This window comes from Prunus mume, linkage group LG5 (genome assembly GCF_029339155.1).
Source record: "Prunus mume cultivar Tortuosa linkage group LG5, ASM2933915v1, whole genome shotgun sequence".
Classification (NCBI taxonomy): Eukaryota; Viridiplantae; Streptophyta; class Magnoliopsida; order Rosales; family Rosaceae; genus Prunus; species Prunus mume.
In genome coordinates, this window is record NC_142702.1 from 11,613,815 (window position 1) to 11,627,748 (window position 13,934).

Here is a 13,934-nt window from a genome sequence, read left to right on the forward strand (position 1 = left end):
AAAAGAAATCAATTGGAAAAACTCATAGATGAAAAATATATGGTTCTCTCTTGAGGAAGAAGAGAAAGAAAGCAAAAACAATCTTTCCAAAAATTCCACGCAAAAGAGACCACCGCCAAATGACCAAAATCGTGGCCTTTACAGCCAAAAATTCGTTAGGTCAGAAAACCACAGATGGCAGCAGAGAGAGAGAAAGAGGAATAGGACAAAACAGTTTGTTATCCATGGAAGCAAGGATGACTAGTCATCTGAGAAACGGATGACTAGTCATCATTTTATGAAGACTGTTTAATGTAATGATATGCAATGCTCAATACCTTTGTCAAATTGCTTGAGCCACCATAGAGCAGAGATTAGAGAAGAGCACCAATAAAAGTTTTCCCTAATCAGACTTGAGCTTGATAAATTACATTACACATCCTATTACAAAGTTGTCAAGGGAAGCCAAAAGAAAATAGTAAAAACCATACATTAACAGAAAGACCACTCAAAATAAGGCATCGGTTATCCGACGGTTGGTAAACCTTAAGTATAGAGATGGTCGAAGTATTACCGAGCATCTCAGTGACTTCCAAGGTTTGATCAACCTGTTGACGAATATGAAGATGGTGCTTGATGATGAGTTACAAGCACTAGTGTTACTCAGCTCTTTGCCTGATAGCTGGGATACACTAGTAGTATCCTTAAGCAATTCAGCTCCTCAAGGTGTTCTTACATTAGACATAGTTAAAGATAGCATGTTCAATGAAGAAGCAAGGAGGAAAGAACAAAGTGTTGTAGCCGAGTCAGAAGCCCTTGTCTCAGAGTATCGTGGAAGAACTAACAATAGAAAATTCCACAGGCGAGACAAGTCAAAGGGCAAGTCAAGAGATGGCTCGAGAGGAAGGTCCAAGACAAGAAAGGACCTAGAATGTTACCATTGTGGTGGGATAGGCCACATGAAGAGAGAGTGCAGGTTGTTTAAAAAAGAGCAAGATAGAGGTAACGAAAAGAGTGATGCCAGGCACACAACCGCAACTACCTCTGGTGGAAATGAGGTAATTATTCTATGTGGTGATGGCTTCGTTAATTTTTCCTCTCAAGATACATGCTGGATAGTGGATTCTGGTGCATCATTTCATGTCACTCAAGGAGGGACTTCTTTACATCTTACACAAATGGAGATTTTGGTAATGTGCGGATGGGAAATGACAAATTGTCTAAGATCGTGGGAAGATGAGATATTTCCCTTGAAACCAACACAAGTTGTCACTTGGTCCTCAAGGATGTGAGACATGTTCCAGACATGCGTCTCAATCTAATCTCCACTGGATTACTTGACGATGAAGGATACACCAATGTCTTTGCTGAAGGGAAATGGAAACTCAGCAAGAATTCTCTTGTCCTAGCACGAGGGAAGAAGGAAAACACCCTATACATGACACATGCAAAAGTCAGTAATGGGTACGTAAATGCTCTTGCAGAAGACTCGATCGAGCTATGGCATAAACGGCTAGGTCACATGAGTAAGAAAGGGCTACAAATTCTTGCCAAAAGAGAGGCACTGACTGTGATGAAGAAATGCATGCCTCTAAAATCATGCACGCATTGCTTGGCTAGAAAGCAGCATAGAGCTTTGTTTCAACATGGTCATGCACAAAGAAAACCCAATGTATTGGATGTTGTGTACTCTGATGTTTGTGGTCCTATGACCACTAGTACTCTTGGTGGTGCAAGATATTTTGTTACCTTCATTGACGATCATTCCAGGAAGGTATGGGCTTACGCACTAAGAACAAAAGATCAAGTGTATGAAGTTTTCAAACAGTTTCATGCTAGCGTTGAACGAGAGACTAGTAGGAGCTTGAAATGTGTTGGTAATTTTTAACAACAATATTTAAACCTTGCAAGTGCACAAATCAAATGATAGTATAGTAAGCAAGCAAGGGTCATTCCCACAGAGATTGTAATCTAGAGAGATGTTTATCAATGTCACGCAACGAAAACACAAGGACTTCCACACACACGCCAACACCAAGGGGGGTTTTTATTTGATTTTGTGAATAAAACAAAATAAGGAAAACAAAACAAGACAGAATTTAAATTAGAGTTTAAGAGAAATTGGTTTATAATCAATCAAGAACAATAGCTAGGACTCACTATCCACCTCTAACCAATCAATCAATTCATAAACAACAATAGATAATCAATTTCTAGCAATCATATGATGACGACACTCACAACAAGATCATGGCATTTGACTCGAGTTGTATGATTCTCTCTTAAGTGCATGTAAAGTGTATGGCATTTACATCAATACGTGTATTCTTAATTGAAATCTAGTATGGCATTTACTCAAATTAACAATCAAGAATCCATTAAGATCAAAGAGAATATGAGTGTCACAAAAACCCTAAAACATGGCATTTGTTATTAGGAATTCAAGAATCGATTTCTCATAACTAGTTCTTAACCCAATTATTCGTTGCAAACAAGAACACATTCAATAAGGCAATTGACCTATGTTCTACAACAATTTAATTCCAATACATGCTTCAAAGTTAGCTACTCAAAGAAACAAAATATCAGAATTCACATAACATAGAGAAACCGAAATCATCACGCTTGTAGAAACTGAAAATCCATTCAAACTTGTCTATAGAATTGAAATCATGTTTAGGGCTTCAAGATTAAGCCCTAACTAACAAGAAATTAGTTACTCATGCTCTTGGATGAACTCAAAAATAAATACATAAGAACTGAAACTTAAAAGAAGAAAGGAAAAGAAAGAACTCGTTGGCAGCTTTCTCCTCTTACGCGGTTGATCCCTTTTGGACGTGAATGCGTATCTGGGGCCTTGGCTGGCCTTTTATATCACTTATATCAGAGTTCTAAAACCCTAAAATTGACTGACAAGTCGTCCAAGAAGTCTTGGTAAACAAGGAATCCAAATAGGAAAGTAAAAATCACAATTCCTAACTCCACAGGGAAATACAGCTCAGCCCAATTGTCACACGATTTGGGGATCTTCAGCCTTGCAGAAAAATCATTAAAAATATATTTTAGAAAGATAAATGTCTTATCTTTCCAACCATATATAGCACGTAACTTGGAAAATTCAGGAAGGCTTCCGTTTCTTCACATTCACGTAACATGTATGAAACTGTCTTGTCTGCACGTGGGCTAACTTTACTTGTAATACTGTACCAATTGGCTTGGTAGAAAATTATAGAAAAATCACAGATTGAACTTCAAGATGTTAGCTTTCATCTCCAATTGGCCTTGCTCTAAAATTCCTCCGAAAAGTTGATTTTTCCTTAAAAACCTTCTAAGAGCGCAGAAAAGCTGAAAATCAGAAAAGTAAAGTAATAAGCCCTTTTTAAATCTAATTCTCCTACAAAACTTAAGTAAAAAGAGTACATAAATGAGTATATTTATGGACTTATCAAAATACCCACAACTTAGATTTTGCTAGTCCTCGAGCAAAACAAAACGGAAAATAAAAACAAAAAAAACAACGACTCAAAACAAACAAACAACTAAATTCCCAATATTGATCTCAGAGATAATCACCAACGGTTAACTCACTTCAAGAAATAAGCAACATTAACTCAAGACATTATCAAAGGGTTAACCAAACTTTAATTGAACAACTTGGAGTGTCGTGTGTGAAATAGCCAACATTAATATAACCACGACTTAAGCTTCACAAAAGTTAAATAACCAAATAAGAACAAGCTTTAACTTCAATTCTCACCAAGGATGTTCACTCCAATGAAAACACTCGAAATTTGACTAGGTAATGTCACTCATGTATGTGAGAAGAATCAAAGCAATAGGATGTACTCACATAATTGAAATAAAAGCACAAGACATGAATAAAAGATCTCATGGGAAGATATCGCACACTTGAAAATATTTAAACCATCCGACCATAGTCCTTCCACACCTATTCTCCACCTGAGGAATCACACTTCTCCTTGGATCAAGTAGGACTTTCACTAAGGTTGAAATAGGGCTTAGGGTGATGGGTGAAACAAGAAAAAGATATGGATGAACAAACGAAGTCTAAGGGCTAAGTAAAGCTTTCCATGAAATTATAACATCTTGCACTTTAGCACACAATTTTATCTTGATACTGTCTTAAATATATTTTTTTTTTTTTACTTTTTTTTTTTCTTTTTGAAACAGTATCATATACACATGATTGAACATTTTGTGCAATTCTCCCTTAACCATGAAAGTGCTCTACAAAGCTCCTTAAAAGGGTGTAGGATAAATATACAAAAGGTTAAGGTGAGGAGAATTGGGTAAAGAATGATAAAGGCTTACATAGAAGGCACAAGGGGTTGACTAGGGATAAAATTGATATGGGTTGGCTAGAAAGGCTCAAACGAATGAAACAAGGCCTATATCACTTCCTGGGATCCATGTGGTTCATGAAATATGCCTCAAATAAATAATGAAAGTAGTTCTAGCAAACAATTTAAACATCCTCAAGTATTTGACCAAAACAAAGAATAATGAGATCACAACGACTTGTAGGCGAGAAAATTATAGAATAGTATATAACACTCAAGAAAGAAAGAGATAGGCTCAAAAGCTCACATAATAAGGGTTGTATAAGTCTACACTAGCCTTATGTGGGAATTTAAATCATGTGAACTCCAATCGAAAATCATATTAATATGGCTATGTGCAAAAAGATTTACCAAGTCTAATCACAAGAATAAGGCTAACACAAAGATAATGTAAAGAATTATTGTCATGCTCATAACTTCTTGAAAGTAACTTGTAAATAAAATTCAATCTCATCATAGAATTGGGAAGTGACTACTACAAACAAATAAAAACAAGACTCAAAGTAAAAGAAAATATTTTTTGATTTTATGACATTTTTCTGATTTTTTTTTAATATATTTTAAGGAGAGACAAAATTAGAAACAAGACAATACTCAATCACCCACAACTTAAAATAAACATTGTCCTCAATGTGTAAAATAAAGAAATAAATTAATGGATAATCAATTAAAGAGAGAGAGGGTTTGAGGACTTCCCGGGTTTTCTAGGTGTGCGGAGGGGCAAGAATTTGTTGAAGTGAGAGGAGATCAACAAGGCAACGAACTCAAACACCCACAACTTGTGTCTTTGAATGCCAACGGACTAGTATTAGCTCCTAAAAGTCTCGGAATGTGACGAAATTGGAACGAAATTGAGCTGGATATGTAATTATGAAAATCTGGAAATCTGACATTTAGCAACGAAAAATCTGATGAACACCGCGGCAAAAAACTCTTTAGTGACGAAAAATCTGATGAACACCGTCGCTAAAACCTCTTTTGTGACGAAAAATCTTCAAATTCTGGGCAGAACAGCAGCTGCTGTTTTTAGTGTTTTAGGCCCTTTTTTGAGCTTCAAATCGTCCTAAAACATAATGTAGGCCACTGGAGGCCCCCAAACCTGGTTCAAATCATTAGAATAATCATTCTAAACATGTTGGTGGCATCGGATTGACCTGAAAAACAGCAAAAAATAAATTAGGCAGAAATTCTAGTTTTGACCAAAATAAGAACATAAAAGCTATTTTTCTGTTTTCTGGTATCTAAACTCAGCCAATGACCAAAAAAAACGTCTGGAACACATTTGAACCATGCTGCAAACACCCTAGGGCTATAAAAATGTGAAAATTTTTCTTTGGAACACAAAATCCATTGTTTGATGACGCAAAACATAACAAAAACAAAAATTTGAAAATTTACGAGAAATCACACATAAACAAAAACAAAAGTTAAGAATGGTTGGGTTGCCTCCCAAGGAGCGCTAAGTTTAAAGTCTTCAGCCAGACGCGGTCCTTTAGATGATCAAACAATAGATGGGGGTGGTGCATCCACAAGCATGCTCTCTTTTCCAAGCTCAAAAGATTCATAGTATGGCTTCAAGCGATGTCCGTTCACTTTGAATATGTTTCCCATCTTGTCATTTTGAATCTCAACTGCACCATGAGGGAAAACATTAGTAACAACAAAAGGACCATACCATCTAGAACGTAACTTACCTAGGAATAGCCGAAGGCGTGAATTGAAGAGCAAGACTTTCTGCCCTATTTCAAAGGTCTTCCTTTGAATGGCTTTGTCATGAAATGCCTTCGTCTTTTCCTTGTAAATCCGTGCACTCTCATAAGCATCATTCCTCATCTCATCCAATTCATTCAATTGGAGTCGCCTTGCATCTCCAGCCTCTTTCATATCGAAAATTGAATTTCTTGATTGCCCAAAATGCTCTATGTTCAAGCTCAACCGGAAGGTGACATGCTTTACCATAAACCAAACGAAAAGGAGACATACCAATAGGGGTTTTGTAAGCTGTCCTATATGCCCATAATGCTTCATTAAGTCTCAAACTCCAATCCTTTCTCGTAGGGCTCACGGTTTTCTCCAAGATTTGCTTGATTTCTCGGTTACTAATCTCCACTTGTCCACTTGTTTGGGGATGATAAGGTGTCGAGACCCTATGTGTAATTCCATACCGCTTTAAAAGTGCCTCAAATGACCTATTGCAAAAGTGAGTGCATCCATCACTGATAATGGCTCTTGGTGTTCCAAACCTAGAAAAGATGTTTTCCTTCACAAAGCTCAAAACAACTTTTGAATCATTAGTCCGGGAAGGAATTGCTTCCACCCATTTAGAGACATAGTCAACAGCAAGGAGAATGTAAATAAAGCCATAAGCGGAAGGGAATGGTCCCATAAAATCAATACCCCACACATCAAATATTTCAACAATAAGAATAGGCGTTAAAGGCATTTGATTCCTAGAGCTGATGTTACCGGTTCTTTGACATCTATCACATGTGGAACAATAAGTATATGCATCTTTGAACAAGCTTGGCCAATAAAAACCACATTGCAATACTTTAAGGGCTGTTTTCTTAGGACCAAAATGTCCACCACATGCAGATGAATGACAAAAGGTAAGTATAGAATTAAATTCAGATTCGGACACGCACCTTCTAACAATCTGATCTGGACAATATTTCCATAAGTATGGATCATCCCAAACATAATACTTACTCGTTTTGACAAGCTTATCCTTTTGAGCTCGAGTGAGATCCTCCGGAATCAGTTTTGAAGCCTTGTAATTGATAATGTCAGCGTACCAAGGGTCCTTGGCTTCGAGGGCGAAGAGTTGCTCATCGGGGAAACTTTCACTTAGAGGAAGCATGTCCTCTTCTTCATTGGATCCTTGCACCAGCCTACTCAAATGGTCAGCCACCACGTTTTCACTCCCTTTCTTGTCTCTAATCACCAAATCGAATTCTTGAAGCAAGAGAGTCCACCTAATCAGTCTTGGCTTGGCGTCTTTCTTTTGGAAAAGGTACCTAAGCGCTGCATGATCAGAGAATACAATTACTTTAGTGCCAATAAGATATGATCTAAATTTCTCTAAAGCAAAAATAACAGCAAGCAACTCCTTTTCCGTAGTTGAGTAATTCAACTGAGCATCATTCAAAGTCCGGGAGGCATAATAGATGGCATGTGGTACGTTGTGCACTTTTTGTCCATGTACAGCCCCCACTGCATAATCCGAGGCGTCACACATCAACTCAAAGGGAAAATTCCAATGTGGAGGTTGTATAACAGGGGCAGACGTTAAAAGCTCCTTAAGCTTGTTAAATGCAGCCAAGCACGCTTCATTAAACTCGAATTCAACATCTTTGCCAAGCAATCGACATAGGGGCCTTGATATTTTTGAAAAGTCCTTGATGAAACGCCTATAGAACCCTGCATGTCCTAGGAATGACCTAATCTCCTTCACAGTTGTTGGGGGCTGCAAGCTTTTCACAACATCGATTTTTGCCTTGTCCACTTCAATTCCCCTACAAGAGATAATGTGACCTAACACAATACCTTGTTGTACCATGAAGTGACATTTCTCCCAATTGAGCACTAAATTGCATTCCTGACACCTTTTCAACACTAGAGAGAGGTTGTGAAGACAAATATCAAAAGAATCACCAAAAACTGAAAAATCATCCATAAATACCTCTATTATCTCCTCCACCATATCAGAAAAAATTGACATCATGCAACGTTGAAAAGTGGCAGGTGCGTTACATAAACCAAAAGGCATACGCCTATAAGCAAACGTACCAAATGGACAAGTGAAGGTGGTCTTTTCTTGATCTTCCGGAGCTATGGCAATTTGATTGTATCCGGAGTATCCATCCAAGAAGCAATAATGACTATGACCTGCAAGACGCTCAAGCATTTGATCAATAAATGGTAACGGAAAGTGATCCTTACGTGTCGTGGTATTGAGCTTTCTATAATCTATGCATACTCTCCAACCCGTTTGAATTCTTTGAGGCACCAACTCATTGTCTTCATTCTTCACAACGGTAATTCCGGATTTCTTGGGAACAATTTGGACGGGACTCACCCACTTGCTATCCGAAATGGGGTATATAATTCCCACGTCCAAAAGCTTCAAAACTTCCTTCTTAACGACTTCTTTCATCACTGGATTCAGCCTCCTTTGGGCTTCCCTTGTAGGTTTCGATTCTCCTTCCAAAAGGATCCTATGCATGCACTTTGTAGGGCTTATTCCTCTGATGTCTGCAATGGTCCAACCTAGGGCAATCTTGTACTCCCTTAGAACTCGAATTAGTTTGTCTTCTTCGGATGCACTCAAATTAGAAGCAATGATCACAGGCAGCGTCTTTTTGTCACCTAAATATGCATATTTCAAGTTCTCCGGAAGGGGTTTTAGCTCAACTTGTGGTGCCTTCACAATAGAGGGAACAAGCTTATTAGTAGATAATGGAAGAGACTCAAAAATAGAGTTAAACTTACCTCTTTGGGGAGGCAAGGCCTCAAGTATATTCACAGCTTCAAGTACGGCTATGTTCCCTTCTTTATTCACTGTTTCGGGGCTTTGGATGAGTGCCCTCTCCAATGGCGTCTCTCCTTGTGATGCACTAATGTTTCTTGTACCATTTGTTCAAGTACATCTATGGAAAAACAAGCATGATCATCGTTAGGATATTTTAAAGCATCAAATACCTTAAACTCCACGGTTTCCTCATCGAATGCCATTGTGAGAGTGCCTTCATACACATCAATTTTTGTCCTTGCTGTTCTCATGAATGGACGTCCTAGAATCAATGGAAGGTCTTTTCCAGGAATAGGAACTTCCTCCATCTCGAGCACTAGAAAGTCAGCTGGAAAAATTAGGTCATTCACCTTGACCAAAACGTCTTCCAAAGCACTCCCTTAGGATACTTGATTGATCGATCAGCCAATTGTATGCTCACGGAAGTCTTCTTAAGCTCACCTAAATTTAAAGATTCAAAAACAGAAAAAGGCATCAAATTAATTGAAGCACCTAAGTCTAATAAAGCATGTTCAAACCTTTGATTTCCAATGAGACAAGGTATAGTAAAACTCCCTGGATCCTTTAGTTTAGGAGGCAATTTACGCAATAGCACAGCTGAGACTTCTTCACTCAAGGCCACGGTTTCATGCTCCTTGAACTTTCTCTTATTTGTACAAAGGTCTTTGAGGAATTTTGCATAGCTTGGAATTTGTTGGATCGCATCAAGCAAGGGAATGTTCACTTGCACTTTTCGGAAAGTCTCTAGAATGTCCTTTGAAACTTGCTCCTTCTTTGAATTCAAAAACCTACGAGGAAAAGGAACTTTTGGAGTAATCGAATGATTCACAAGAGAACTTACCTTAGAGTTGTCACTTGGAACCGTAAGCTTGGAAAAGGGGGCAGCCACTGTTTTGGTTGAATTTCTCTCCTCCTTGTCAACATTTGCCACCTCTTTTCCACTTCGAAGAGTAATCGCCTTTGCTGTTTCATGGCCTCCATTAGGATTTGGAATGACTTGGCTTGGGAACTTTCCTGGCTCTCTTTGACTCAAGGAGGCTGCAATTTGTCCAACTTGGTTTTCAAGGCTCTTGATTGCTGTAGACATTTGTGCCTGTGTTTGCCTTGTTTCCTGCATAAAACCTTGAGTGCTTAATGCCAAAGAATTAATTAACTCTTCTAAAGACTTACCTTGCCCATGAGGTGGTGGTGCATTTTGTTGAGGAACAAACTGATTTTGTTGAACTGGGGCTGTTTGCACATTTTGGTTGTTCTTCCATCCAAAGTTAGGGTGTTGCCGCCATCCCGGATTATAGGTGTTAGAAAAAGGATCGTTTCTTGGCTTTTGTTGCTGCATATAGTGTGCTTGAGCCATCTCTTCTCCATCACCATACAAACTTGGACAAGACTCCATAGGATGTCCGGGATTAGCACACACGACACACACTTGTGCTTGAGGGATTAATTGCTTAACAAGGTTAGTCAAATTAGCTATTTGAGGACCAATATCACTAGCACTTACCTCATAAACACCTGCTTTCTTTGGGGGAGCTCTCCGGTAATTAAATTGTTGAGAGTTTGCTGCAATGTTCTCAAACATCTCCTTAGCTTGAGTAGCACTCTTGTTCATCAAGCCTCCTCCACTAGTAGCATCAACCATCATCCTCTCCGAATCAAGTAATCCCTCATAAAAGTATTGCATAAGTAGCCAATCTTCAATTTGGTGATGAGGGCACGAAGCTAGGAGTCTTTGAAACCGATCCCAATACTCATGAAATGATTCTCCATCTAGTTGCTGCACTCCCATGATCTCCTTCCTAATATGGTTAGTCTTTTGAGCTGGAAAGAACTTTGCAAGGAACTTGGAAGCCAATGCTGTCCATATGGTGATAGATGCACTAGGTAAAGAATAGAGCCACTCCTTGGCTCGTTCCTTGAGTGAGAATGGAAACAAACGCAATCTGATTGCCTCATCACTAATCCCTCCATTGTGCATAGTTGCGCACACAGCAAAGAAATCCTTGATATGTATGTGAGGATCATCCCCAACCTTGCCATAGAATTGTGGCAAAAGGTGAATGGTGCCACTCTTGATCTCAAAGGTGGTTGTAGTGGCTGGATATGCAATGCAAGACGGCTGGTCCAATGCTTTAGGAACCGTGAAATCCTTCAAAGGTCGGGTGAGGTTGTTAAGTTCCAACGCGTCTCCCATCTTGATTGGAAGTGTATCTTGCTTATTTTTATCTCGACGGAGATAACGAAGTGTGTTCTCTAGTTCAGGGTCGTATGGTATAAGCTCGTGACTCTGTGAACGACGACCCAGCATATACCTGAAAATTGAAAACAAAACTCAATTAGATTGACAATCCCCGGCAACGGCGCCAAAAACTTGTTGGTAATTTTTAACAACAATATTTAAACCTTGCAAGTGCACAAATCAAATGATAGTATAGTAAGCAAGCAAGGGTCATTCCCACAGAGATTGTAATCTAGAGAGATGTTTATCAATGTCACGCAACGAAAACACAAGGACTTCCACACACACGCCAACACCAAGGGGGGTTTTTATTTGATTTTGTGAATAAAACAAAATAAGGAAAGCAAAACAAAACAGAATTTAAATTAGAGTTTAAGAGAAATTGGTTTATAATCAATCAAGAACAATAGCTAGGACTCACTATCCACCTCTAACCAATCAATCAATTCATAAACAACAATAGATAATCAATTTCTAGCAATCATATGATGACGACACTCACAACAAGATCATGGCATTTGATTCGAGTTGTATGATTCTCTCTTAAGTGCATGTAAAGTGTATGGCATTTACATCAATACGTGTATTCTTAATTGAAATCTAGTATGGCATTTACTCAAATTAACAATCAAGAATCCATTAAGATCAAAGAGAATATGAGTGTCACAAAAACCCTAAAACATGGCATTTGTTATTAGGAATTCAAGAATCGATTTCTCATAACTAGTTCTTAACCCAATTATTCGTTGCAAACAAGAACACATTCAATAAGGCAATTGACCTATGTTCTACAACAATTTAATTCCAATACATGCTTCAAAGTTAGCTACTCAAAGAAACAAAATATCAGAATTCACATAACATAGAGAAACCGAAATCATCACGCTTGTAGAAACTGAAAATCCATTCAAACTTGTCTATAGAATTGAAATCATGTTTAGGGCTTCAAGATTAAGCCCTAACTAACAAGAAATTAGTTACTCATGCTCTTGGATGAACTCAAAAATAAATACATAAGAACTGAAACTTAAAAGAAGAAAGGAAAAGAAAGAACTCGTTGGCAGCTTTCTCCTCTTACGCGGTTGATCCCTTTTGGACGTGAATGCGTATCCGGGGCCTTGGCTGGCCTTTTATATCACTTATATCAGAGTTCTAAAACCCTAAAATTGACTGACAAGTCGTCCAAGAAGTCTTGGTAAACAAGGAATCCAAATAGGAAAGTAAAAATCACAATTCCTAACTCCACAGGGAAATACAGCTCAGCCCAATTGTCACACGATTTGGGGATCTTCAGCCTTGCAGAAAAATCATTAAAAATATATTTTAGAAAGATAAATGTCTTATCTTTCCAACCATATATAGCACGTAACTTGGAAAATTCAGGAAGGCTTCCGTTTCTTCACATTCACGTAACATGTATGAAACTGTCTTGTCTGCACGTGGGCTAACTTTACTTGTAATACTGTACCAATTGGCTTGGTATAAAATTCTAGAAAAATCACAGATTGAACTTCAAGATGTTAGATTTCATCTCCAATTAGCCTTGCTCTAAAATTCCTCCGAAAAGTTGATTTTTCCTTAAAAACCTTCTAAGAGCGCAGAAAAGCTGAAAATCAGAAAAGTAAAGTAATAAGCCCTTTTTAAATATAATTCTCCTACAAAACTTAAGTAAAAAGAGTACATAAATGAGTATATTTATGGACTTATCAAAATGTATTCGCACCGATAACGGAGGAGAATATATGGGGGCGTTTAGAAACTACTATAGAAGTAATGGAATCAGGCATGAATGATCTGTTCCGAAGACTCCTCAGCATAATTGCATAGCTGAGAGAATGAATAGAACAATTGTTGAAAGAATAAGAACAATGTTATCTCATGCCAAGCTACCCAAAAGCTTTTGGGGTGAAGCCCTGATGACTGCAGTTGATCTAATCAACCTTTCTCCTTCAACACCTTTAAATGGTGATGTCCCGAACAAGTTCTGGTCAGGAAAAGACGTTTCCTACAATCATTTGAAAGTTTTTGGTTGTAGAGCTTTTGTTCATATTCCTAAAGACGAGAGATCCAAGCTCGACGCGAAGTTGAAAGAATGTATCTTCGTGGGATATGGGAATAAAGAATTCGGTTATAGGTTATGGGATCCTGTAGCTAGAAAGATTATTAGAAGTAGAGATGTTGTCTTCTTTGAAGATCAGAACATTGAAGACATTTGAAGAGGTGATAAACCTGATAGTCCTAGAGAATATCCAGCTAACTTGGATCCAGTTCCTCCTCCATTGGAGCACAATGACGAGCGAGATGAATCCAATGATACTGATGATCCACCTAGTGATCCTATTATAAATGAACCAGTTGATGATGACATGAGTGATGATCATACAACTGATGGTATAGTGGATGATGTAGCTGATGAGGGGCTAGAAGCACAAGCCCATGAAGAGCCAGTGGCCGAATTCCAACCAAGAAGATCGACCAAGGTACGGAGACCTCCGAGTAGGTATTCTCCAGATGATTACGTTCTCCTAACATACCGGGGAGAACCAGAATGCTATGAAGAAGCATTGACTCATGATCAACAAGATGAGTGGTTGAAAGCCATGCATGAAGAGATGCAATCTCTGCATGAGAACCACACATATGATCTGGTGAACCTACCAAAAGGTAGAAGAGCACTCAAGAACAAATGAGTGTATCGACTGAAGACAGAAGAAAATAACTCTAAGCCTAGGTTTAAGGCAAGGCTAGTTGTGAAAGGATTCAGTCAGAAGAAAGGAATTGACTTTGAAAAGATTTTCTCACCTGTAGTGAAGATGTCATCCATATG

The 13,934-nt window shown here is 38.3% G+C and overlaps 1 protein-coding gene across 1 annotated transcript; it reads right to left on the reverse strand.

Annotated features, from left to right (window-relative positions):
• Positions 1-5,840: 5,840 nt before the first annotated feature.
• LOC148916924 (uncharacterized) lies at positions 5,841-11,176 on the reverse strand. Its single transcript, XM_089051639.1, is given in 4 exon segments — positions 5,841-6,230; positions 6,232-6,831; positions 6,967-7,089; positions 9,293-11,176. Coding segments are annotated over 4 exon segments (2,997 nt in total).
• Positions 11,177-13,934: the final 2,758 nt, after the last annotated feature.